At 38.7% G+C, this 27290-nt stretch overlaps 1 protein-coding gene across 2 annotated transcripts in view; it reads left to right on the plus strand.

Annotated features, from left to right (window-relative positions):
* Positions 1 to 27290, plus strand: part of CDK6 (cyclin dependent kinase 6) — a 256008-nt gene that overhangs the window by 60683 nt on the left and 168035 nt on the right. For both annotated transcript variants that reach the window (XM_058725094.1, XM_058725095.1), the window contains one exon: positions 5964 to 6099. In XM_058725094.1, coding sequence (XP_058581077.1) covers positions 5964 to 6099 — 136 coding nt within the window. The remainder of the gene's footprint in view (positions 1 to 5963; positions 6100 to 27290) is intronic.

Raw genomic sequence — 27290 nt, forward strand, 5'->3', positions numbered from 1 at the left:
ACAGATTGTTAACCTCCTGCCAAATACCAGGGATTTCAGTTCTTGTTTAGCTCAGTTGCTTTATGTGAGACTTATTTGTTATATTAAAACATCTATGTTCTCTTTATTGCCCACCAGAGTGACTATTATTTATTTGATTTGGGGTAATTCCAGAGGGAGTCATTGTAGACAAAAAAGCATCATAAATATTATGTTCTAAAATTCCTAAGATGAATACAGGCTTTTCCTGCTATTTGGAAGTAGACTGTTCCTATGAAACCTTCTGTAGGCTGAAATGGTGTAAAGTGAAGAAGCAATTACCATTAATTTATATGGAAAACTTTTTGAGTGTTCCCAGACCCAAAAAATAACCTCTCCTCGGCTTTTCTGATACTATGGGACACATCTTGCTCATGGGTGCACAGAATAAATCGAGAAAAAGCACAGATGCTCTCAGAAACAATTCAAAGCTATGGTGGCTTGATGCCTAGAGGCTGAGTATAGTTGTGAGGACAGAGGTTGGGGGTGCCACCTCTCACTGTTGGGGTGCATGCTGTCTCTGTAAAGGCTCACTACAAAACAAATATTGAATGCTATTTTCACTTTTCTCCTTTTTTCCTAAAAGTGAAAATTCTCGGGGCGCCTGGGTGGCTCAGTCGGTTAAGCATCCGACTTTGGCTCAGGTCATGATCTCACGGTTTGTGAGCTCAAGCCCCACTTCAGGTGAGCTGGAGCCCCAATCCAGGCTCTGCACTCTCCCTCTCTCTCTCTCTCTCTCTCTCTCTCTCTGCACCTGGTGGGATTCTTTCTCTCCCACTCTCTCTCTCTCTGCCCCTTGCTCACTCATGCTCTCTCTGTCTCTCTCATAAATACATACATACATACATACATACATACATACATACATACATAAAATACATTTTTAAAGTATTTTTAAAAAAGAAGAAATTGCTGAAAGCAGCAGGAGGATAAAAGAAAAGGGTAGCAGCACTGCCCAAACAGGAGGTTGTTCAAGAAGAGGAAGAGACAATGCATGAAGACAGTGAGTGAGGTATTGAGTTGGTATCTGAGGTTTCAGAAGAGGAAATTCTTCAGGTCCAGTTCCTGACTTACCTGAAGGAATTACAGTGGCATATACAATTCCCGAAAAGTAAGGAGATTCTGTACCTGAGGTGACTGTGGGAGATTCTGGTGAAAGCTCGGAAGACCTCTTGGCCAAGATGAAGAATTTGTAGGTAATGGACTGACCTGTGTTTTTCCTGAGTTTAAGCCTATGCAACATTAATACATACTCTTTACAAAATTGTTATACTTTTTGAAGATACTATGTTACTTGTTGCTTTCTCCTTTCAACTAAATCAGTAACTTTTGTCACTTTCTCCCTTCGACTAAATTAGTTACTCTCCTAAAACCCATGTTTCATTCTAGTTAAGAAAAACGTGAAAACTTAGCCACTGAAATGTTTTGGCCTCTTGGGAGGGGTGGGAAGTAAGGACCAATTTGATGCTATATTTCTTTTCTTTCCAGTAATTCTGTGTGGTCTGTTTCCTGAGGCCATGGACAGTAAGTAGTATGTGGTTCTCAAATATAGGGGAAAAGGACAGGAGGCACAACCTGTTGATTAGAGCTAGCAGGCATCTACTCATTGTATTTAGAATCATGCTCTATAAGAAAACTATCCACTACCATTGACTTGGCCAACAGTGAAAATTTATAGTACTAACCTGCAAAATAAAAATATCCTCTCAAATGTTACCTGATGAAATATAAGCTGAAATGTAGCCATTAGAAAATTTTGTAAACGGTGAGTTATATATTCAAAACAAGACAAAGGCAAATAAAAGGAAGCTTTCTTCATGGGTAAACAGATAAAGGTACTTTCCGAAGTACAAATTATTCTATTTCTGCACTGACCAAGGAAAAGAAATAATTGCATCTGTGGAAAAATGTATCTGGAGTCACTGTACTTTATTGAAGCACAAAGAATAAATTTAGGCTAAGATCATCTAGATTATACCCATTATATGGGCTACCTTCTGAATACTGCATTTTAATTTGATTCTCTAGATAATTAGATAGTTGTATTTGGGGCATAAAAGAGACCTAAATTTCCCCAGCAATAACTGGCATATATTTATTCACTGGAAGGGTATCATTTACCCTGATCATGATCATTACATTATAAATTGATAAACTGGTTGTCTCTGAAGTTGCATACAAATAATAAAAGCTTAGAGAGCCTTGGTTACATAAATTCCCCGTGGTTTGGAAACCAATAAAAAATATGCATATGTAACCATTATCAGTAGGATGTTAACATGCTATGCTAATCTTGTATTTTGATGATTTTTTGCTTTGAAGATACGAATGTCTGAATTGTATCTCTAGAGAAGGGGTGCCTAGGTGGCTCAGTTGGTTGAATGCTTCTGACTCTTTTCTTTTTTTATTTTAAATGTATTTATTTTGAGAGAGAGGTGCAGAGAGAGGAGAGAGAAAATCCCAAGCAGGTTCCACACTATAAGCACAGAGCCTGATCCTGTGCTCAAACTCACAAATCGTAAGGTCATGACCTGAGCTGAAGTCAAGAGTGGGATACAACAGACTGAGCCACCCGGGCACCCGTGAGTGTTCTGCTCAAGTCACGATCCCAGGGTTGTGGCATCAAGCTCCACATTGGGCTCTGTGCTGATCACGGAGCCTACCTGGAATTCTCTCTCTCCCTCTGCCCCTCTACCCTGCCCTCTAAAGAAAGAAAGAAAGAGAGAAAAAGAAAGGAAGGAAGGAAGGAAGGAAGGAAGGAAGGAAGGAAGGAAGGAAGGAGAAAGAAAAAGAAAGAAAGAAAGAAAGAAAGAGAAAGAAAGAAAAAGAGAAAGAAAGAAACTCTAGGGAAGAAATGTTAGTACAAAATGAAAAATGCGATCTCCACTTATAAAATAAGGTTCTAAAAGTTGATTTCAGAAAGTGCCCCCACCCAAAAAATAATAGCACCTTAAGAAATAAAAAGAATTATCTCCTTGAACCAGCATGAGCCTTCTTACCTAACACCATTCTTTACCTAGTCAAGAATACATTAAGAAGATACATTAAAATTTATACAAGAATGGTAAACACTATGCAGTGTCACATGTGTCTCTTTAACATTCCACATTTTAGCAATTGCCAATTAAAATTAGTGCCTTTTCTCCATGGCTTATGATTTACAGCAGTTGGCAGTGGCTTCCATGATTTCACCTTTGCCTAGCTCTCACATGTGGAGTCCCAATCACTGCAGGTGCCATCAGTGAGTCTTTATATCTTGAAGAGAGTGATACAACATTGAGGAAAATAAGTTGGGTGGGTTAGATGTTATTCTTGAATTGTGTCATACGAAGAGTGTTTGAAAACATGGTTTCAGTAAAATGAAGCAACATAACATACTGCCGCTGCTGTTAGGTAACTAACAACGGTTTGGAAGCGGGTGATCTTTGGTTCAGCAGTGTTTTATGATCGTTTTATTCTCCAGTTATGTCCCTGTCAATTACAGATTATAAGCACAGTAAGAACTGGACTTACTAAGATCAGTGTTGACCTGAGGCAGTGATAAACAATGTATTTTTTTTCATGAAGGAAATGTATTCATTATAGTGGAAAGCATTTTTAAAGTGATGTTTAAGGAGCACAGCTATAGTGGTGCAGTTCCCATGTTTGTGTTTGAATTTAGTACATCATTGTGGTTTTATTGTATTACAAAAATAGAAGCAGGGGTGCCTGGGTGGCTCAGTCAGTTGAGCGTCCGACTCTTGATCTTAGCTCAAGTCATGATCTACAGTTCATGAGATTGAGCCCAAAATTGGGCTCTGCACTGACAGGGCTGAGCCTGCTTGGGACTCTCTTTGCGCCACCTCCCCCCCCCCCCCCCCCAGTCAGGAGCTCGTTCTCTCTCTCTCTCTCTCTCTCTCTCTCTCTCTCTCAAAATAAATAAGTAAGCATTTTTTAAAAGAAAAAAAAATGGAAAACATATAGAAAGAAGCTTCTTTTTCTTCTTCAAAAGGAAGGAAAAAGTAAAGCTGGAAAAGTATGTGGGATTAATGGAGAGAAGATGGTTCAAAGGAACCTATGAATAAATGGTAGTTGCCTCATATTACCAAACGGAAAGGGTTGTTTTGATAAACTTCCCAGGTGTCGGATTCATGCATGATAGCAAGTATATTGGTCATAGTATGACACTCATATGATTAATGGCCTTATCTTTAATAAATTTATTAGGAGTTTTTACTTTATCAGAATAATTTTTTAGAATAAGTCACATCAGTGACTTTAAGAAGACTTTAGAATTTCAAGAAAACAAAAAAATCACGTGTAGCAGTAGGTGATTAAAACTTAGAAATCAGAATACTTAAAAGTAGATAAATGTGAGAAGAAATTCAGTTGATCTTAACTGATTTTAGTGGAGTCGTAGAACTCATCCCAAATTGTGTATAATTAAAAAGTATTCACAGATCTGGCTGTGAAATAAGTGTGGTTGGTGATGGTTGTGTTCATCCCACCAGATTTAACTTCATTATAGCGTTCTTTAGTTTATTTTAAAGTTTAGTTTAGATTCACAGAAAAGTACCAAATATTGTGAAGGACCTGTTCAGCCCAGAAATGCAGTAGGGTGGCATGCATTAAAAATTCAAGAGGTAGGATGCAAAGTAGATAATTGAGAGTCAACCCGGCATTTTAGTAATGGGTTATATGCACATTTATAGTTAGTTTCTTTGAAGGGCGTGTTTATTCCGTCTTTAAAAGTGAGAAGACTATGTATAGCATTTTGTTAGCCTTTTCTTAGTATTTATATTACATTCTTGTCAAATTTACAGCTTGTTTACAGGTGATTTGTTTAATTATTCAAGCATGTGGTGAGCATCTCATGTATCGGATAGTGTAATATGTGTGGTTGAAAGTAAAGAAAAATTTGTCCCTGGGCTTAAAAATGCTTTTGACTACCAAAGGCTTTGCTTTTAAAACTTAAATTTTAAATTAGTTGTAGAATTTTATGGAAGATACCAGATTTGCCCATCCAGACTTAATTATAATGTTTGTTCATCTGTATCATTTAACGATGATGTAGTTTACTAATGCTGTTTAAAATACCTCCTCTCGGGGCGCCTGGGTGGCGCAGTCGGTTAAGCGTCCGACTTCAGCCAGGTCACGATCTCGCGATCTGTGAGTTCGAGCCCTGCGTCAGGCTCTGGGCTGATGGCTCAGAGCCTGGAGTCTGTTTCCGATTCTGTGTCTCCCTCTCTCTCTGTCCCAAAAATAAAAAAAATAAAAAACGTTGAAAAAAAAAATTAAAAAAAATAAAAAATAAAAAATAAAATAAAATAAAATACCTCCTCTCTCCAAAAAAAAAAAAAAGTTAAAATTTCAGTTTTGATTAGTGTGATATTTGAAATTTTTAAACCAAGGATTTATGCCCTTTCCAGGGAAATGATTTGATTCCCCAGGATGAGAAGGCTCTCTTAGAAATAAACCATATTTCATCATCCTTATTTTCACAGGCATGATTGTAACACCTTAAATTCCAGGAAAATCTTAATCACAGAGTGCAACATCTCCAAAGAATACTTAATCTGTCTCTTTAATAATTCTTGAACTGTGAGCTAAGAAGAACCATATTTTTCCTAGGCTGCAGTTTTTTAAACTATCTCTATTGGCAAGTACTACGTAAGGTCTTAACTAAGGAAACTCTCCAGGCAGACATTCCTATGCTCTAGTCATGTTGTTTTCTCTTTGCCGCTGTGGATTTTGTCATCACTTAATGAAGTGTTTCTCTCCTAAATTTCATATTGCAATTAAAGTATCAGATCCCATTAGGCATCCTTACATATTATTTGAAGGAATGATAAACGCTGCCCCCCCCCACCCCGCCTTTTTTTTAAACCTGTAGTGCGATTGAGTTGCAGAATATGTTACTTCTTTGCTTATTGCTACCTACTTAATATCTTTCTTTTTTCTTTTAGGTTGTTTGATGTATGCACAGTGTCACGAACAGACAGAGAAACCAAACTAACATTAGTGTTTGAACATGTTGATCAAGACCTGACCACTTATTTGGATAAAGTCCCGGAGCCTGGAGTGCCCACTGAAACCATAAAGGTACCAAGAATCATCTGTCTGTTTGATTAAATAGTCAAACTATTATAGCCTATTAAGCAGTCATATTCCTTCCATGTGAAAATTGCCAGGAGGGCACCCAACTGGCTCAGTCAGTAGAGAATATGACTCTTGATCTTGGAGTAGTGAGTTCAAAGCCCACATTGAGCGTTAAGCTTACTTTAAAAAAATGCCAGGGGCGCCTGGGTGGCTTGGTCGGTTAAGTGTCCGACTTCGGCTCAGGTCATGATCTCACGGTCTGTGAGTTCGAGCCCCACGTCGGGCTCTGTGCTGACAGCTCAGAGCCTGGAGCCTGTTTCAGATTCTATGTCTCCCTCTCTCTCTGCCCCTCCCCTGTTCATGCTCTGTCTCTCTCTGTCTCAAAAATAAATAAACGTTAAAAAAAAATTGCCAGAATTAGAGCTTTTGGAAATCAATATATAGTTAAATATATCAACCAAGATGTTCATATAATGAGATATATTCTAATTCATTATTTTTAGGGTTCTGTGAAAAAACTGTTTTAGTTTTCATACATATTAAAATTATTGAAAAATATTTAAATAGACATTATCTGGTCATAACCTTAGAAGGTATAGTGTTGTAAATGTAGCTCAGTCTTTTTCTGATGATTCACAGACTCTGAGGAATGTAATTTGAAGCTTCACACATGAGCACATTGCATATTATAATTGTATACTGACTCCAGGATGTAACTTATACTATGTAAATCTGAAATACTGGCTTTTAGGCCCTCCTTTCTCCATTTTTCTTTCTCACTTATAAAACGTTTATAGGAAGCCTAAGTGCCAAGTACTGTCCTAAACCCTTGGGATTTAGGAATGATTTAAGACTCCTTACAGGTCAGCAGGCTACATGTGCTGTATTAACCAGACGTTCTTTCTTCCTTTAAGTCTAATGGAAAAACCTACTTAGAAAGTTTTGTTGGTCATACTTCTGTTCTGCCTAATGGAACTTTCCAGTAGATCTTTTAGATCTATGCACATCGTGTGCAGGTCTTCATGAAAGACCCTTCTGTTTATGTGAATTAGGTGACTTCACTAAACAGACTCTTCACCTAATCATTCATTGTTGAGAAATGAATTCTGAATTCAGCATTGTTTTAGATAGTAGGGAATAGCTGGAAATAGTTTCTCTTGTGTTTCAGTAATAGCCAGTTGGTGTTGTCAGATACTGACACATTTAGAACTTTGACATATTGAATGATTTATTTCTTTGGTTTTAGATTGATAAACAGTTTATGTTCCCATCTGCCTTTCATAAAAGAATATAATGCTCAGTAGTGCTCTCATTTCTTCCTGAGCAGTTTCAAGGACTTAAAGGCCCTTTAAATGCAGGTGTCCCTACTTATCTGTTCTTGGTCCTCTTCTCCTCCATACATGCACCCCTCTTTCCTCTGGACTTCTATTCCAGTTTTGTGGCTTCAGTTCTCTCCTTTGTAAGTTTGTCTAAAACCCCATGTTTAGCATGCAGGGCGTAGCCCCTTTTCATGGACGATATGTTCTGCCAAAATAGACTCTTAGTGTGGTTCATCATTTCCTACCTGTGTGGTCCTCCTGCTCAGTGCCATTTCTTTACTCCCCATCAATAACCATCTGCTTAAGTATCTGGCTCACCCCAGATAGCGTTTGACCAACTTTCATAGGTGGATATAACCTTATTTGTCAAACAGCACTAGTTCTACACATCTTCTCTTCTTTGTTATATTTTCTACTTTTAATTGTATTTGTATCCATATTTTAACTATTCATTCATCTTTGTATCCTGACAGTCCCTACACAATGATTTATACACATAGGTACTCAATAAATAAGACACATTGACAACCTTTCTGTAGATGTGATTATTTCAAAATTATTTTTATTTTATTTTTTTTTTTTTTTAATTTTTTTTTTTTCAACGTTTTTTTTTTTTTTTATTTATTTTTGGGACAGAGAGAGACAGAGCATGAACGGGGGAGGTGCAGAGAGAGGGAGACACAGAATCGGAAACAGGCTCCAGGCTCCGAGCCATCAGCCCAGAGCCTGACGCGGGGCTCGAACTCACAGACCGCGAGATCGTGACCTGGCTGAAGTCGGACGCTTAACCGACTGCGCCACCCAGGCGCCCCTCAAAATTATTTTTAAATGACTTCCAACAGCTTAAACTTATACTGTCAAAATAACCATCAGCTTTTTCTGATGCAGTTAGTTCTAAGTTCAAAATTAGTTTGAAGGGGGAGTCAATTTTTTTAAGCAGCAAAACAAGATAACCATATATGTATATATTATATCATACATTACCACCTGCATAGGTGATTTGAGCTTCACATTAAATCCTCCTGGCATTAGAGGGTACTAAGTGGAATTGTTTGCTAAAGTATCATGTAGTTAAAGTGGTTGATAAACCAGACTGATGCGCTAAACCATGGTTTGACCAGGTAGGAGTAGAAACAAAGTGGGTTAGGGGGAATTATTATTATTTTTTTAATGTTTATTTATTTTTGAGAGAGAGCAGGTGGGGGAGGGGCAGAGAGAGAGGAGGACAGAGAATCTGAAGTGGGCTCTGTGCTGACAGCAGCGAGTGCTGGGGCTCGAACTCATGAACTGTGAGATCATGACCTGAGCTGCAGTCAGATGCTTAACCCACTGACCTGGAGGGCGCCCCCGAGGGAATTCTTAAGGGTGGGGTGCAGGGGCAGGTAGGATAAGATGAAGAACAGGCAGAAAGGTGGCCACCAAAGTGAGGAGAGGAGAGGAGAGGAAAGGAGTTTGGGGAGTATTTGAGCCAAGGTTGATGGGGGAAGATGGGAGGCAGGAAGGGGAGAGGGAAATAATGCTTGTTACCAGAAGGTTTTGACAAATTGAACTGTTTTGTGGTTAATGATCTATCCATGCTTTCATAGTAAATTATGAAATATTTCAGTCAATGTGTATGTCAATGGTTAATTGAACATTTTTGCTAACTTAAAGGCTAGTCAAAAGACTTTTTGCCTTCATCTTTAGCTTTTGAAAATTTTCTGAACTATGCTATGCTAATCTGCTTTTCTTCCTTATCAATTATTAGAATGTTTTTTTTAATAATTTGAGTGTGAGTGATCTTTTAAGGCCATTATTTAAAACACAAGTAATCACTTAGAAGCATTATAAAACTATCAATTGTATAATTTTAGGCCAAATATACAAATGATATAAAATTATTTTTAGTAAAGATGTGTACTTTTGTTTTTGTGATCGACTTCTTTTTAAGAGTTGGTGTGCAGGGTAAACATCTGGTGAGTAAGAGGTTCTGAGTTGGGGTTCTGGTTAAATGAATTTTGGAAGGGCACAGCCAGAGAATAGAAATATTTCATTATTTTCTAGGCTTATTTATAGGAAGTCTCAATAACTAGATAACTAGATCAAGAGAATATTATTGTTCTGAAAAATCTATTGGGAACACAGTTGGATTCTTATGTGGAATGTTTGTTGTAATAAGAGTTTTTCTGAATATGCTGCTACAAATATTTATTGAATATTTATGGACAGTTTTGTGCTAGCATTTGGGGAACACAGAAGTGAATTAGTCATGAAGCTACTCTCAAGGACCTTATACTATAAGAGAAGAGATAAAGTGCACCCAGAAGCATGTGATACCCATTTTCTGTGGTTATTTCAATAGTTTAGGGAATGTTTTCAAGTAAACACACACACAAACACACACACACACACACACACACACACACACACTTGTGAATGAACACAATATATAGCTGATTCTGTGTATTACAAAACCAAAATATTTTCTAGAATCTTCTTCAAAATCATAGATACCAGTATTGACATTGGCTTGCAAGTGTCAGAACATGCCAGATTGTAAACTATAAATATGCATAAAATCTTTTTTTTTTTTTTCAACGTTTTTTATTTATTTTTGGGACAGAGAGAGACAGAGCATGAATGGGGGAGGGGCAGAGAGAGAGGGAGACACAGAATCGGAAACAGGCTCCAGGCTCCGAGCCATCAGCCCGGAGCCTGACGCGGGGCTCAAACTCACGGACCGCGAGATCGTGACCTGGCTGAAGTCGGACGCTTAACCGACTGCGCCACCCAGGCGCCCCATAATATGCATAAAATCTTAACATGAAATAGATATAAAACAGAAAATCAAGAAAAGACCTCACATAAGATCGTTTAGGCTAAGGGAACTTTCCTCAACTACCCCACTGTGTTTTCTGTGGCACTGTTTACCTGTTATTCACAAGTTCAGGATATTCTAGTGCCTGCTAACGACATAAATTGCAGGAGGTAAACAGTACTTGGTTAAAACTGGAATGCTCCATGGTCTTTGACTAGATATTATAGAGGTAAAATCTTTTTGTTCAGTACTATTTTTATCAACATGTTTGTTAGAAAAGAACCTATGATGGGCTTATTTGACCTGCTTTAATTAGATCACCTAATTTTTCTTTTTTATGTTTTATTATTTATTTCGAGAGAGAGTGAGCCCACAGGTGGGGGAGGAGCAGAGAAGAGAGAAGGAGACAGAATCCCAAGCAGGCTCTGTGCGCCGTCAGCACAGAGCCCAACATGGGGTTCAAACTCACAAACTGTGAGATCATGACCTGAGCCGAAATCAGGAGTCAGATGCTTAACCGATGGAGCCACCCAGGCATCCCGATAATTTTTCAAGTGCATTTAAATACCATTTGTTATTAAAAAATATAAAAGCCAGAAAAGCATCCCTGAAGTCCTAAGTATTTGTGAAGGTTGGTGGTTGGGTGAACTCACTGGGATAAGCCTGCAATTATTGTGCGGTGGTCATGTGAGACTTTGGCAAAGTAGGTGAAGGGTACAGGCCTGAACTGAAAATTGCCATTGAGAGGCTCATGAGAATAAAATAAAATCATTAGTGGTTCTTTCCAACATTTTATTTATTTATTTTTTTATTTAAAAGAAAATTTTTTTTTTAATGTTTACTTTTGAGACAGAGACAGCATGAATGGGGGAGGGGCAGAGAGAGGGGGAGACACAGAATTGGAAGCAGGCTCCAGGCTCTGAGCCATCAGCCCAGAGCCCGACGCGGGGCTCTAACTCACGGACCGCGAGATCGTGACCTGAGCTGAAGTCGGACACTTAACCGACTGAGCCACCCAGGCGCCCCTTTTCCAACATTTTAAGGTGTATCTTATTCTAAAAAAAATAAATAAATGCATACATACATCCTATGCATACTTCATCTTGACGTCTTTATCGTCTCTTCTTGATTTTCTAAGGTACATCCATTCATGTTGATAATGACATTTGTATAGAGGAGCCTGCTGACTGCTGCGCCCAGAAATCAACAAATAATCACATTTTGCTTCATAGACTTAACCATTGCCGTATTTTGTTTATCTTTTTCTACTTGAGAATGTTATCTTTTGATTTACTTTATTATAGAGGAATTTAGTGCCATCTTTATTTTTTTTTTTTTTTTTTTTTTTTTAAATTTTTTTTAACGTTTATTTATTTTTGAGACAGAGAGAGACAGAGCATGAACGGGGGAGGGTCAGAGAGAGGGAGACACAGAATCTGAAACAGGCTCCAGGCTCTGAGCTGTCAGCACAGAGCCCGACGCGGGGCTCGAACTCACGGACTGCGAGATCTGACCTGAGCCGAAGTCGGCCGCCCAACCGACTGAGCCACCCAGGCGCCCCATGCCATCTTTATTTTTATATGAGACTTGGTATTGTCTTCTTGGGCTTGCTGCTTAAATTTACCAGTCAATAATTGATACCTTATTGATTGTCCTTTTTTTTTGAGGGGGGGGGTTCATGATACATTTAGAGTTTCTGTGCTTATATAACACTTTTCATTTATGAGGGCTTTATGAGAAAAAAGGGCTTCCAGATTTTTTTTCCCCCTCTTTTCATGCCTTTATCTGCCACTCTGAGAGGGGATCAGAAAGAAGCTGTAAATAAAATCCCTCTCTTGTTCCAAGTAAAATCTGCTTTATGAAGCCTTTAAAATGGAATGCCCTTAGGGCGCCTGGGTGGCTCAGTAAGTTGAGTACCCAACTCTTGGTTTCAGCTCAGGTCATGATCCTAGGGTCTTGGGACTGAGCTCCACATTGGGCTCTGTGCTGAGCATGGAGCCTCCTTAAGATTCTCTTTCGCTTTCCCTTTGTCTCTCTCCCCAGCTCATGAGCACTCTCTCTCTCTCAAAAAACAAAAAACAAAACAAAAACCACACACACACACACACACACACACACACACACACAAAATGGAATGCCCTCTTTTACTGAACTTGGTACATAGGCTTAACTATAATAGTACAATATATTTGATAGTGTATGACCTGGCTCTCAACATCTTATAAACTCTTTAAGAACTTAGTATCATTGTTTGGACATTCTGTGCATGTAACATATCTGATGAAATTGGCAATATAATTTCACAAGTATAAATTCGAGGCACTGAAAGATTAGTCAGAAAAGATCAGTTGCCTCTCCAAAATAAAATGGGGTTCTTTTAGCTGAAGACCATATGGCCCCTTTGTATGACTCAATCTTGGAGTAAAAAATTACATTTTATTTATGTATTTCTATGATAAATGAATTCTATAGGGCTTGAGAAGGCCAAAAAGCTCAAGGTTTATGTGTCTGTGTGGGTCATTTTCTCTTTGAATTAGATTTCATTTTATCTTCAATTGAATGTTTCTTACAGATTTCTGTTGGTTGTAATCTTTTCACTAGGAGATAAAATATACTATTAGGTTTATTTTACAAAACCCAGACTTCAGAGACTGACACGCACTCTTAATAGCACCTGTTTTGTGCCTCTGGGAAATCTCTGTTTTCATGAATAATATCTGCTTGCAGTAAACAGTGGCTCTGGTGTCAGTACGGGATGCCCAGGGCCAATTCATCTTTCTCCATCTGACATAATGCAAAGTGACTGATGGGTCCCCCTCCAACTGCAGATGAGGAAAGTCTCCCAGACCCTTCTCTCCTCTCACCCCTAAAGGAATCAAGCCATCACCCCTCTCAGCTCCTGGTGGTCTCCACTTTGCCTGAATTATGAGCAGGTGATTTGTCTCATCTTTGCAGGACACAGAGCAAATTAACATGAAAATATCGCTTCTCAGAAAACAAGGCAGGCTTGAATGCCCTGTCGCTGCTGGTCATTAGCCATCTGCCACCGACACTCATACTCTGTTTATCACATTTGAAATTCAGAGCAGATGTTGCATAATAAGGTGATCCCAAAAACAAGGCAAGAAATTCAAAGAACACATACTCCACAATAACGATAAGGATCCTGGAAGGACATTTTTTTCTCCATCTAATATCATGGCTGGACTAATTGAATAGACCATGTTTTTTAAAACACACATGCACACACACACATCTGTCCTAGTGTTTAATGCTGCTTTTTGTACTAACATGAAATAATTTTAAAAGAAAATGCATATGTGAAAGATGCCTGAGAGGACTGTTTAATAAAATTAATTTTAATAAGCAAAGCCGAATGTCATCGTAAGACTAGTTCTTCTGCAAAGGACCTCAAAGGCCGGTCATGCTGGTGTTGATTTTTACTCTAGGATGGGCCTCAACTTACAGCAATTTAACTTTAAATAGTTCACTCCTGTAGTACAGTTGGATTACTCAGGGCTCATGGCTCTCCAGTGCTGTTTCCCAGACAGTTAATTTTCTTCTTAGTACTCAATATCTTATGTTCCCTATACTCTTTCCCTCTGTCCCTATCCCCCCACCACCTACTGTCCCCACCACTCCCACTGTCACCCACACACTGACTCCCCACACACTTAGCTTTCCTGGGTTCTGCATAGCTCTGCCCCCACCCCCTCTTCTGTCCCTGGCTTTGGGCTCTTTCCAGTCTGAGCCCTAGGAGTCTTTCATTTTAGTTCCACTATCCTTCCACACTGATGTAGTATTTTACAGGACTGGCTATTACCATGTTTCATCTAATCAATGTAAGCACATTCTAGACCCTTATTATGCCTTATAAAAAGTACATCATTCATAATATATTAACCATGGTACGTGGAGGCATTCTTTTCTTTTTTTTTTTAAACAACAGGCATCTGGACTTTCATCAGAAATATAACCTAGATTATAGTTTTGGGGGTTTTTTCCTGTAGAAAGTCAGCTTTGAATATAGTCTTTTGACTCAAAAGAAATGTTTTCTCCACACAAACCACACCCTTACATATGTATGTGCTCCCCCTACACACACACACACACACACACACAGAATTTGGGATATTCTTAAGAGGAACAGCAGCACTATTGCTCTCAGAAAGAGTTAAGCAGCCAGTCCAAGTGGAGTAGCAGAGTGGCACCACAGTCGGCCATTGACTCCAGTATGAGAGATCATCAGAAGGAAGTGAGTCAACACTGAGTTTTGCCCAAATTTAGGGGGAAATGTGGAGTGTAAGAGCTGTAAGTGTGCGGTAACTTTCAATACTTCTTCAGAGAGAACATACTTAGATAATCTAGATTTTGAGGACTCTCCCAGGACCAAATGCTTAGGCAATTTCCCAAGCCCTGTAGTAGCTGAAAATATCAGAAGAAAAAGGACAGAATTATGCAAATACATGATTATCTAAAACTATGTAATAACAGACTATAACAGAATTATTTAGTGGTTTGGATTTTTTTGCCTAACAGGAAATAGGGGTTAAAAAAAAAAGCTAGTGTCTTTATAAAGGTACTGTAAGACTGACTCAGTAAAATAAATAATACTGACACACTAAAGTAAGCATGTGACACTTTGATCAAACTAATAACAGGTAAGTTGGAATGTCTTTAGAAAATGCTTCTTCACCTTAGGCATTGAATCTGTTTATAGAGCCCATTAAAAAGTTGCAGGCAGTGTATACCCAGTCTGTATCACCATGGTGACACATAGCAAAGTGATGCTCTGCATAGAAGAGGGATATTCCTCATCTAAATTTAGTATGTGCCTAAGCTCCCTGGTTATAGTCTTTTTTCTGGCTCTCTTCCTCTAAATGTTGGAACATTCAAGGCTTCTCCCTCAGCCCTCTTTTCTTCACTGTCTATACTTTCTGGTTAGGTGATGTCACTCAGCCCAGACTTCAGATATCCTATATCCTGTAGCCTGACCTCTCCCTCGAGCCCTAAATACATTATAGTCAGTCAGCCATTTGATATCTCATCACCAAAAGATTGCCCAAGAATTCTCTTCCCAATTGAAGCCTTCCCCATCTGCCTCATTATTTGAACCCCAAACCTAGGCATTATTCTTGACTTCTTGCTTTCCTTCACAATCTTCATTTAATCCAATCTAATCTTCATCCACGTACTTTTGGCTTTATCCCCAAAAGATATCCCTGGTCCAACTAGTTTTCAGTATCTTTATTGCTAAAGCTCTAGTCAAACCCATCACACCAGCTTCCTAACTCAACACGCTGTCTTCTAATCCTGCCTACTATATAGATCATCTTCTGTATAAGAACCAGAGGGACTTTACTAGAACATGAATCAAAGTGTTACTCCCCTACTGAAAACTTTTGTCCAGTGGTTTCCTATGACCTGTAGAATAAAAGTCCTACATAATCTAGGGCTCTTTCTTCCTACACCTGCCAAATTCCAATCTGCCTCCACCCTACTCCCGGTTCACTGTTCTTTAGCCACACCTGCTTTCTTTCTGTTCTTCCCCCATCCTTCCAGCTCAGTGTATGTACTGACTGTTCATGCTGTTTGGAATGTTCCACGCCTCTCCCTCCCACATTGTCCTATTTTATCTTCTTCATAACACTTAACTGAAATTATGTCATTCATTTTTTTATGGGTGTTTATCTTTCTCAACTAGAAGGTAAAAGCTTTGAAGTCAGGACTCTGGTTTATTGTACTTATCCCCAGTACCAGCCAGTACTAGTACAGTATTCTACTGTCTAGAATATAAGAGATACCCAGTAAACACAAGTTGGTAACTATACTCCGGTGTTTACCTTATCAACCCTCTAATTCTGAAATGTAGGAATCAGTCTTCCTGCTGTATAAGTGCGTAAATTGTACTTCCTCAAGGATAGATTTTATAAGTAAATATGCATACACACATGTATAGAAAAATAAGCTGATGTGATATGTCCTATCTTCACACATCCACTTTTGCTTTCACATTCAGCTATTTATGATGGGGAGCAACATTGGGATTATCCATATTGTAACTAAGGATTTGCTTTATCGGTTTGGTTTACACATAGTCTAAAACCAATAACTGATCTCCACTAGAACTATAAAGCATTTTCTCTGTTCATATAGTACTGACTTAACAAAATTCCAGATATTATCCTCTTTCAATGTTGGATTCTGTTAAATATGTTTTATGTGAAAGCTGGGAAACGAAGTCAAATGAAGACAATGATTGATGCTATGAATCCTCGACCCTATTCTCGTCTCCCAGGGATATATATCTAAAAGATAATTCAATAGTTAGGCATTTTTTTTAATTTGAAGATAAGCTTTCCATAAAGATATCCTCAGCACTGTGTGCAAAAGTTCTTCCCCATCCCCACTGGAAAAGTAGCAACTTTGAAGAGTTAAGTTACTTTTAAAAATCTAATTAAAAATACTCTCCTATTCTTATTCATTTGGATTTGTATCATTCTTATCCAGAAATCTCAGATACTCATATGCATTATGGAGTTTGGAAGTTAAGAAAGTACCATTCTTTGGGGCACCCGGGTGACCCAGTCGGTTGAGCGTCTGACTTCAACTCAGGTCATGATCTCGCAGTTCATGAGTTTGAGCCCCATGTCATGCTCTGTGCTGATAGCTCAGAGCCTGGAGCCTGCTTCGGATTCTGTGTCTCCCTGTCTCTCTTGTCTTTCCCCTGCTCGCACTGTGTGTCTTTCTGTCTCTCAAAAAATGAATAAATGTTCAAAAAAATTTTTTTAATTAAAAAAAGAAAGTACTATTCTTCTAGAGCATTTGCTAACAATTTACAATTGCTTTATTTTAAATTAGTGAAAGGCCTGTATAAAAGGAATCCATGAGTTATCTAAGGTGGTATTTTATTTCTCATTCCTAAGCAAGGTGGAAAGGACTAATCAGTCCTCTCACTGCAGTTAAAAAACTCATTTTGGCTCTAGTAAATATTTGTTGAATGAATAAGTGCTTTCACAAACACTTCTGTCATGAAAACTTGAAAGCCCCATATAGAGGGGCAGTCATAAGAATCAAATATCTCCAGTGTATGAAATATTGTTGTGATTCTGTCATTCTGCTCTTTCTCTTCCTCACCATCATTCTGAAAGAACAAAATTCTCCAAAAAGATTTACTTCAATGGAATATCAAATAAGGAGAGTTTGACCTGAATTTGGACTTATCTATCTAAATCAGGGCCTAATGCCAAGCATCTGGATCCTGTGACACTTGAAATCTTAGGAAGTGAAAGATAATTCCTTGAATATTAGAAATAATCAAGTATAAATCTACTATCTAAGAACTCTGGCTAGTACCATACAATGGTAAGCCTAACTTAGATGCCTGAAAAATACACTAAACCCAACAAATTTTGAAAAATATAAGTCCCATCTAATAAAGGGTTAATGGCATTAGGTAAGCATGATGCTCCATGTCTCCAAGTGTGGTCATGAATCACCTACAGAACCACTGTCCCAGGGTGCTCATTTAAAACAATAGTCCTGGGGCGCCTGGGTGGCTCAGTCGGTTAAGCGGCCGACTTTGGCTCAGGTCATGATCTCGCGGTCCGTGGGTTGAGCCCTGCATCGGGCTCTGTGCTGACAGCTCAGAGCCTGGAGCCTGATTCAGATTCTGTGTCTCCCTCTCTCTGACCCTCCCCTGTTCATGCTGTGTCTCTCCCTGTCTCAAAAATACATAAAACGTTAAAAATAAATAAATAAAACAATAGTCCTGCCCTAACCAATTCCCCAACCTAATCTCGGGAGAGAGTTTCTAACAAGTACCCTCTGGTGATGTTTAGGGACAACTATACAGTTTAAAAAATACACTTCTACAGTGTGACATAGGTCAGTACTGGAATGGGGAATGGAGGACATTCTGAGATGACTCAAACCTCTGGAGTATTTGCTTGATGTGCATGGGTAACCCCAGCCACCAGAAGGTTCAGATCTAAGTCCAGGTGAAGTCAGGTGTGGCATTTTAACTAAAGTCACCCATACACACAACACTAGTTTTATTTTTTTTTAAGTTTATTTATTTATTTTGAGAGAGAGAACAAGTAGGGGAGGGGCAGAGAGAGAGAGAGAGAGAGAGAGAGAGAGAGAGAGAGAATCCCAAGCAGGCTCCATGTTGTCAGTGCAGAGCCCGACGCAGGACTCAAATTCACAAACCATGAGATCATGACCTGAGCCGAAGTTGGACTCTTAACCACCTGAGCCACCCAAACACCCCCACAACACCTGTTTCAAAACCGAGGTTTTATTCCTTAAGATGTCCTATTGACAAATGCTAACTCACTAATATTCATTAAAGAGAAGACAATTAGGAATATATGAGAATTCTAACTAGAAGTTCTTAAGCCAGCCTGAAATCTTAACTCTTTAAAAAAAATGTTAATGACACATCATGATTTGACCTTGAAAGATGCTTTTTGTTTCATTTCACTTATGTTTTCACAGTTCTCTGTGGTCTTAAATTAGTGAACAATTACTGGACTTGCAAGTGTCCCTGGTACAGAATTCCAAACTCTGTTTTATAGACAAGGAACCAAAGCCATGTGAAAGTTAGGTGGATGATAACTTTTTAACACTGACACCAGTGCCAGAAGCACAGTGTTCACGTACTGTCTTGGAAGCCCATGTATTAGAAGCAGTGAGCGCTCCGAATTTCTCCCAACTGTCACTCTAAGCTTTTAACAAATATAAGCTACTAGCTTTGTTTTTTATATTTACCACTGCTCTCTGCTGTCCCTAACCATACTTGTTCATTTTTCCTTTCTTGGACAAAACCAAAGAAATATTTATCATTCTATTCTAGTATAGTCATACCACTTTTAGATTGGAAAGCTAAAACAACAAAGCAGGAAATTGGGGACCACAGGAGCATAGGAAATTGCATTATGATTTAAGTTTGGGAACTGCGACATTAAAGGTTAATTAAGTCTTCATTGAGCAATCAGATACTGATTGATCTGGAAATAGTTATCCCCAGTTTAAGATATTCTTTGGATACGGTTTGTATGAAACGAACACTTGAAGTACTCCTTGTTGCCATTTTAATTTCACTTATATGTCACTTTTTAATGTTCCAATCTGGAACTGAGGAATTCACACCACCCATAGCTGAAGACCTGAAGTGTTTGTGGAGACTGATTTGGTGTAAAGGCTGTAGGCAAGGGCCTTGCCTCCCTCTGCCCCCTCCTATGAAAATATATTCCTGTCAGCAAGATGGGGAACAAGAAGAGGAAGAAATAAGTTGGTAGTAACAAGAGAAAAATTAATTGAATAGGTCCCCAGGAAAAAGGAGAAATTTATAACCCTCGATAAACCCCCAATGGTAGCTCTTTAAAAAGCATGTGATTATGTTGAATATAAATATCTGAAATGCTCTTATTCCCCCATTATGAGTATTACCCCGATCATGGCAGTTTATCTTGTAAACCTGAGTTCTTTAACACTTCATCCAGATATTAAAGATTGGTTGATTCATGTCTTCAGTGAAAAACTATATGAATGCCAATAAATGACATAGAAGGGCAAAAATACTGGTTAAGTTTTATCTTTAATATCATCTGTTCTAAATGTGGCTACTGTACTAATGGCCCTTGATATGCATCTCATCATTGCTGTAAGGCCTTGATTGAAAACACTTAAGAACTGGGAAGAAAGTGAAATATAAATTACATTAGAGTGAATTAAGAAAAGAGTTGCATTTTGGTATCGTCCCAAGCAGAGAGATTTATGAAAGCATCACACACCGAGAGAAAGGACTTCTTTCCTTTTCTGTTTCAATTCTACCGTCACTTTCACCACCACGGTTTCTCAGGACCTTCTTACTTTATTTATCACTAAGTTCCATAATTAACATATGGTTCATGTTATTGATTTCTCAGGTTTCAAAGTAAAATAAATTGAGCTTTCTTCCACATTTAGAATATACAGTTTTTTTAAGGAACTCTAAACAAAGACACGCATTATTTGTAAGTCAGAGAGCAGCTGCCAGAAAACAGAAAATTAGGAATGGAGTCATGGGTGAAATAATGGAGATACTGTTCAGAGGTAACCCTTTGTACAGCAGGAAATTTTCCTTAGAAAAGAGACAGCTGAGTTTGCTTGTAAATTTTGCTAGAAACAGGCCTGATTTAGTAACATTTAGTGCTGGTTAGGAGGCTGAAGACAGCACTTTCAGCTTCAGATACCAAGCAAGTGCCCTCTTTTATGGTTTTGTATAAAGTCTAAACACTTTATAGTTTCAAAAGGCATGTGTGTATAGGGAGTCGCTATTAATTTTTTAATGAATAGAATAATATATAAGCAAATACCAGATCCAGGAGTAGAGTTTTCTAAGCAAAACACTGTGGACATTATCACAAAGGAAACAATTCATAGATTAGACTATAAAAGTTTTAAATTTAAATAAATACATTAAATTAAAAGGCAAATTAAGTATTTACAAAAATATGACATAGGTTTGGTGTCCTTAACATATAAAAAGCTTTTATAATCCAATAAGAAAATTACCCAATTTAGATATGGGTAAGATATGAACAGAAGTCACAAAGAAATACACACACACACACACACAAGAAATACATATACACAGGATGGCTGAACGATAGGTAGGGGAAATACTCAGCCTTACAGATAATCAGAGAGAAATACACAGTAAAATCAGAATGTACTATGATTAAATAAATTATGAACATCTATCTAACAGAATTATTTATGTAAAAAAATCATATTTTTAAGAATAATTGCCTAAAACGAGACAAGCTCCAAACTGTTTATATAATATGATCTTAATTTTGAAATCCATGTCAAGTACATGTATAGACAACTAGAAGGAAATCTACTAAAATACTAATAGTGTGTATCTCTGTTGAGATATTATGGGTTGTTTGCTTTTATGGTCTGAAGTGAGCAGTCGACTGCTTTTGCCCTACAGAAATAGAAATTTCATATGATTTAACCTCTAATATTCTTATAATCTGACAAAAGCATGTTTTAACATTCATTTTTATGAGGAATACACTCTATGACAGAGACGTTGAACGTTCTTACATCTGAATCTTTTCTTTATATCCCAACATAAGTATTAACAACATAGTATCGTTTCCTTTGCTGTTAAGCAACACAAGACAGATTTCATAAAATAATCAGTGTAGACATAAAAAAATTTAGTACATGCTTATTGATGCTGATACTGATAAAATGGTAAATGTAAGACTTACTGACACCATTGTTATTATCTCCTTTAATCTTATTGTCATTTTACCATTAAGTAGTGTAATTGGGCTATGGAGGAATTTCACTTGATTATAAATGGAAGTAATTACTGGTGAGTAGTAAACCCTATAGAATAAACTTACAGGCCATATTTGCTACAGTGGAAGGCATAGGTGTGTGTTTCTTTAATGCACATTAAATGTTTTCACTATTTTTTACTTAAAATCAACTGTTAGTCTTGTTAAAATGTGCTCATAACAATTACATTATATAGTGAAGCAAAGGTTTTTTCAGACATTTGTGTTATTCTCTACCTGCTAAAAAAAGAAAAAAAAAAAAAGAACATTTCTTTCAAACTCTGGATTGCCTATACAGGGAGATTACCACGAACAGGTAAGATATTAACCTATTTGCAAAATTAGTTTAATGTAGGGCTATCTGATGTCTTTGCAGTTTTTCCTGAAGTAAGATACTTAATGTGGGACTCAGTGCTAACAGTTGTCTTTGCAACATGTAATTGCCCTTAAAATAACAAATAACTCCTCTATCTACTCAAGACAGCCTATATTTCTTCAAAGTTAAAGGAGGGGGAAAAGGGAGAAAGGTGACACCAGATGGAATTTGGATGTCTCTTTAGTATTTTCTAAACTTTTTTTGGGAGGTGGGCTTTCCTTGAAAGTCTGTCGTCCCTTCCTACTGTGCTCCTTTTGAACATAGGAAGATGAAAATAGACCACAGTGGGAGATAGTAAATGAAAAATCATTAAGGATATATCGTTTACAGAAAGATAATACCTGCAGCTTTGGTAGTCCCCTTGTTGGATTTAGAAAACTGGCATTACCAAACAAGCTCTTCAGAATAGCTTTTATTGCAGACCGAATCATCTGTAAAATAGGTGACATTTGCTGTGTTCCAACTTAGCCCTGTGAGCCCTAGGCCATTAAACCAAATACTCTTAAGATGGGAGGCAACACACCCTAGATAATAACGTAAGGCATCACATAGGAGAGAGTCTCATTTCACCCGGACAGAAACCACTGAGCTTTCTTTCCTGCAGCCAAAATAACAAAGTCCTAGCCTCTGGTGATTGATGAGCATGTTGCCAGGGGAAATGGACTGGAAAATCATCGCCTTGTCTTTTACTTGCCACAGGAAAGCCATAACAGAGATCTCTATTCTTCTTGTTCTGATAAGAGGCCTAACGAAGCATCCAGAAGGACTGGGAAGCCTGGAAATGTTATATCCAGCTGCTTGCTGGATTGCCTTTTAAGTACGATTCGTAGTTCCCTAACTCACAAATCAAACCTGTGTGCAGTCAGACAGCCTTTAATAAATTGTGCAGCTTTGTGACCGCTACGGTGTGGCAATTGAGCTGAGAAAGGCTATTTTAATAAGTACAGGTATCTCCTATTTAACTGAAAAATATGCATTTCTAAAATGTATCTCTGTGGTGAAATTACACATGTAGAATTCTTTTACTCCTTCTGGCATTGTTGAGTTAGATATTTATATCTGGAAAAACTTGGGAGCTCAGAAATGTAAGTTGGAGCTAAATTCATAAATGCAAATAATACTTTAGTTAATGAGAAACGAGGTAAAAAGCACCCCCATAGCACCCCTCTTGGCAGAGCCTTTGGTGGGAGGTTGCACAGCCGCCGAGAAACCTGTGGGCATCATACCTCAGGCTCAGGATTTCGCCTGCTTGGGTCTTCAGAAATATTTGCAGAATCAATTCTGAGAGATTCCAATTCGCACCACCCAGTTGTCCTGTAACAGGGAATGTCTGAAGTTGAATGGGATTCCTGTCTATTGATGTTTCCACATTGGTCTTGGCCATACAGACCTAGTATTTAGACAGTTTGTTCTCAGCATCCTTTGGATTTTGAATGTTTGAACTGTCATTAAAATATTACTTTGTGATCAGAAAGCAAGGATCCTTAAAGACTATGCTGAAAGTGACAATTTTATTTTAATTTTTTTATTTATTTACTTTTATTATTTTTTATTTTTTAACGTTTATTTTTTTATTTTTGAGAGACAAAAACATGAGCAGGGGAGGGACACAGAGAGGGAGACACAGAATCTGAAGCAGGCTTCAGGCTCTGAGCTGTCAGTACAGAGGCCGACGCGGGGCTCAAACCCACGAACTGTGAGATCATGACCTGAGCCGAAGTCAGGCGCTTAACCAACTGAGCCACCCAGGTGCCCCATTTTTATTTTTTATTTTAATTAAAAAAAATTTTTTTTAGAGACCACGCCTATGTGCACGAGCAAGGGGGAGGGGCAAAGGGAGAGGGAGCAAGTGACTCTTAAATAGGCTCAGCATGGAATTCAACATGGGGCTTGATCCCACGACCTGGAATCATGACCTGAGCCAAAATCAAGAGTCAAGACGCTCAATCAACTGAGCCACCCAGGTTTCCCTTGGCAGTGACTATTTTAAAAAGACTCAGTGTAGTGTTAATATAATATATTATATAACATATTTCAGGAATGTGTTTAAGAAATTAGCATTTCTATTTCCATAATTTCTTTCTTTGTGTTTTTTCCAGGCCTACAGTCCAATTCAGAGTTAGAAACATGTTAAGCCTTTCCTAATAAATTCAGTAGATCTCTCAGAGGTTATATTTGCAGAAATAACCACCCATCTGTTATTTGGTGGAGGGAGGGCATGCATACTGTTTCATTCTCTCTCTGGTCTTGTGCTTCTTTTCAGGGTGAGTTGGAGAATTTTGTTGTTTCCATTTGTTGGTGGAAAGATAGAATGCCTGTCCCCATACCTAACTAACTCTTTGTGGCCAAAGAGTGACCATCCTGAGGCCATCGCTCTAATGTTGGCTTTGAGAAGTCCTCTCAGAAGTGGAAACACATGTCCACTTTATTCCACAGGGTCAACCTGGTAACACTGTGCAATTACATTCTCCCCCTTCCCTGGCCCCCCGCAAAAACCAAGAGGCCTAACTTAGACCAAAACCTGCACATTGTTCATTTGCTGAATTCCCTGGTTGCTGTGAGTGTTCCTTATTTTCTCAAACTATATCTTTTTTCAAAAATTTATTTATTTAAATTCAAGTTACTTAACATAAAGTGTAGTATTGGTTTTGGGAGTAGAACCCAGTGATTAAAACTGGCTACATCTTTACATCATCTAGTACACTTTAAATTTTTACATAGGAGAAAAAATGAGTTGAATATATTCTTGTTTTTATGAGAGTATCCACTACTTCAGAGCACCAAAATTTCAGTCTATGCCTTGTCCAGACACAAAATTGAGGAGCCTCTTTGTTGTGCCTTTTTGAAATGCCCTTAGGGCTTCCCAAGTTTGTTATAAACACGTACCGGTGTAATTTTCCTATTACAACTTTCTGTCTTTCTTCCTAAACTCGACTTTTGAGTTATACACAAGATCACGGTTAGGTGACTTTTCTACTATGCCTTTTTTTGGTTTTGGTTTTGGTTTTTAATTTATGAGCCTTGATTTGTTTGTCTGAGCCAAAATCAGCAGGGCCTAATCTATAACAGCGCCACCGTTTTAAGTGACCACCGACAGAGTTTGATTTCTGATTATAGTGAGAGGAGAAAGTGGATGTTGCCAAGGTTGGGGCGGATTCCCCAATCTTGTAAAACGTTGCAAATAATGGCCTTGAACTCGAGATTCTTTTGTGTGTGTGCCTGTATGTGTGAGAAAGAGATGCATGTGAAAGAGATACCCATGCACAGAATTTTTAAAACGGACAGCACCATGGTAGTTAGCTAGAGGCAAGAGATACCCTGTTGGCTCCTAGGCCTTCCTGGAAGCTGCCTGCTGGAAAAGCCTCCTTGGAGATGAATCTCATGTGGCTTCTTTTTGCCCGAGTGATGTTCCTACCCTAAACCTGAGAAAGCCTTGGGCGAGGAATACTTCTTATATCTAAAGTACTTTGCACGTTAGAGTCTTGTACTTTGTCACTCAGGAAAATAAACCAGCATATGAACTCCCAGCAAATGCTACCTCCTTGGTTTGAAGCCGTTTGTAAAGCATTTTCTTCCTGGTTTATGCGCCCTACATTGTTTCGGCTCCTCTCATCACTGACCAGCTGGCTTGTTGGTGAATAGAGCTGTGGGCCCCTCGCCATGTTTCATGTGAGGTCTTGGCTGGGTGGCAAACAGGCAGCCTGTAGCCAGTGTCAGCAATTCAGGAGGAATTGGCACAGCAGTGTCCCCATTAATTTCTGCTTGTCACATACTGTCATGCAAGTTACACCAGAGAGGAAATGACCGTTAAAAAAAAAAAGGTACCCTTGTGGCACTGGGTCCCCTCCAGACGTTCCCCGAGGTTAAACAAGTGGATACAATTAGCTGTACACAGACAGCTGCAGGGAAGGGAAAGCCTAGAAGTGGGCCCCACAGCAATGTGTCTTTCCTGTTAGCAAGGAGTGTCAGCTATCAACATCTGCCATATTTTAACCCTTCAAAGGGACCGGTAAATTAAGGGGAGCTATTATCCCACGCTCTGCTGATCATTATCAATCATAATGCCTTGGGAAATTACCACAGCACTGCTGCCTTGGTGGCAGGTTTTGTCCTTTGGGGAGCTTTTTTTATGCTTCTGCTGGGAGCAGAGAAGAGTGGTGGAGGCAAGGAGGGTGAGGGGAAACTGGCCCTTTAATCGTTGGTAATTTACTGCCACAGGGAAGGGGGCTAGAGGGCAATAAACTCCTCTTCATTTCAAACTGAAGTCGTTAAAATTGGTGGGCTCCAGACAGCTTCCATTTCCAAGGAGATCGATCTTGCTGACTGACTTTTGTCAAGCCGTCTTCATCAAGAGCTATGGCGGCTTTCACGACACAGACCAGAACTTTGGGAAATGAGAATCGGTTTTAGAGGAGGGCCATCCAAGATGAGAAAAGAAAGTCTAAGAGAAATTAGAGGCTTCTGGGAACTGTTACTTTATTTCTGAAGGATTGAAATGGTTGATCTGCTGTTTTCCAGATAGAGCCCTGACTAACCTTTGTAAGCACATACTTTGCGTTGGGGTAAATTTGTCTAGTGCAAATCTGATTCCAATATGGAAGGATAGATGAATGAGATGGTCATCCCATATAAAATTATGTTTGTTGAAACTTGTTTGTCTGAACTCCTCTTTAAAAGTGGTTGAGAAAAACAGAGAACCCATAACTCCCAACTATGTTGAGTTCGTATTTGTGTACTTGGAACATTTCTCTTTTGAAAAGGTACCATTTTGCTTGGGGGCATGGTGTTCAGATGGGTGTTCTGAAAATGATCAGCAGTGATGGCTGTAGGAGACACAGATTAATGGTTGTCTATATGATTTGCACCAAGGACAGAATATTGGAGGGAATACTCATACTTTGAATTTCACTGAGTTCTTAACATTACTGAGTAAAATTCTGGCACCATTTAACATAATCTTAAGTGAGGGCTGGAAACAACCAGTAGGATAATTGAGTAGAAGTAACACTGCGTCATATTATCTGGACTTCATCACTTCTTATATGGAATAAGAGATGGCATGATCACCAAGGACAGCTTGGGAATAAGGTCAATGATGAATGTTAGAGCTGTTGTAATTCTATTGCATCATCTAGTCTGAAACCCTCATTTTATAGATTAAAAAACAGAAGCCCAGAGAGGTGAGGGACTTGTATAAATCTCCAATGAAGCCAAGGCAGAGTTCCAGTCTCTCCTTCCCAGGTGAACTGTTCTATCATTCCATAGGCTGACTCAGTACAGCAGGAGTCCTAGCCAATCTCAGCAGTAACAAAGGAGCCCCTGCCCTGTTGACAGCAGGGAGTAGGAAGGAACCAAAAATC

This window comes from Neofelis nebulosa, chromosome 4 (assembly GCF_028018385.1).
Source record: "Neofelis nebulosa isolate mNeoNeb1 chromosome 4, mNeoNeb1.pri, whole genome shotgun sequence".
Lineage (NCBI taxonomy): Eukaryota > Metazoa > Chordata > Mammalia > Carnivora > Felidae > Neofelis > Neofelis nebulosa.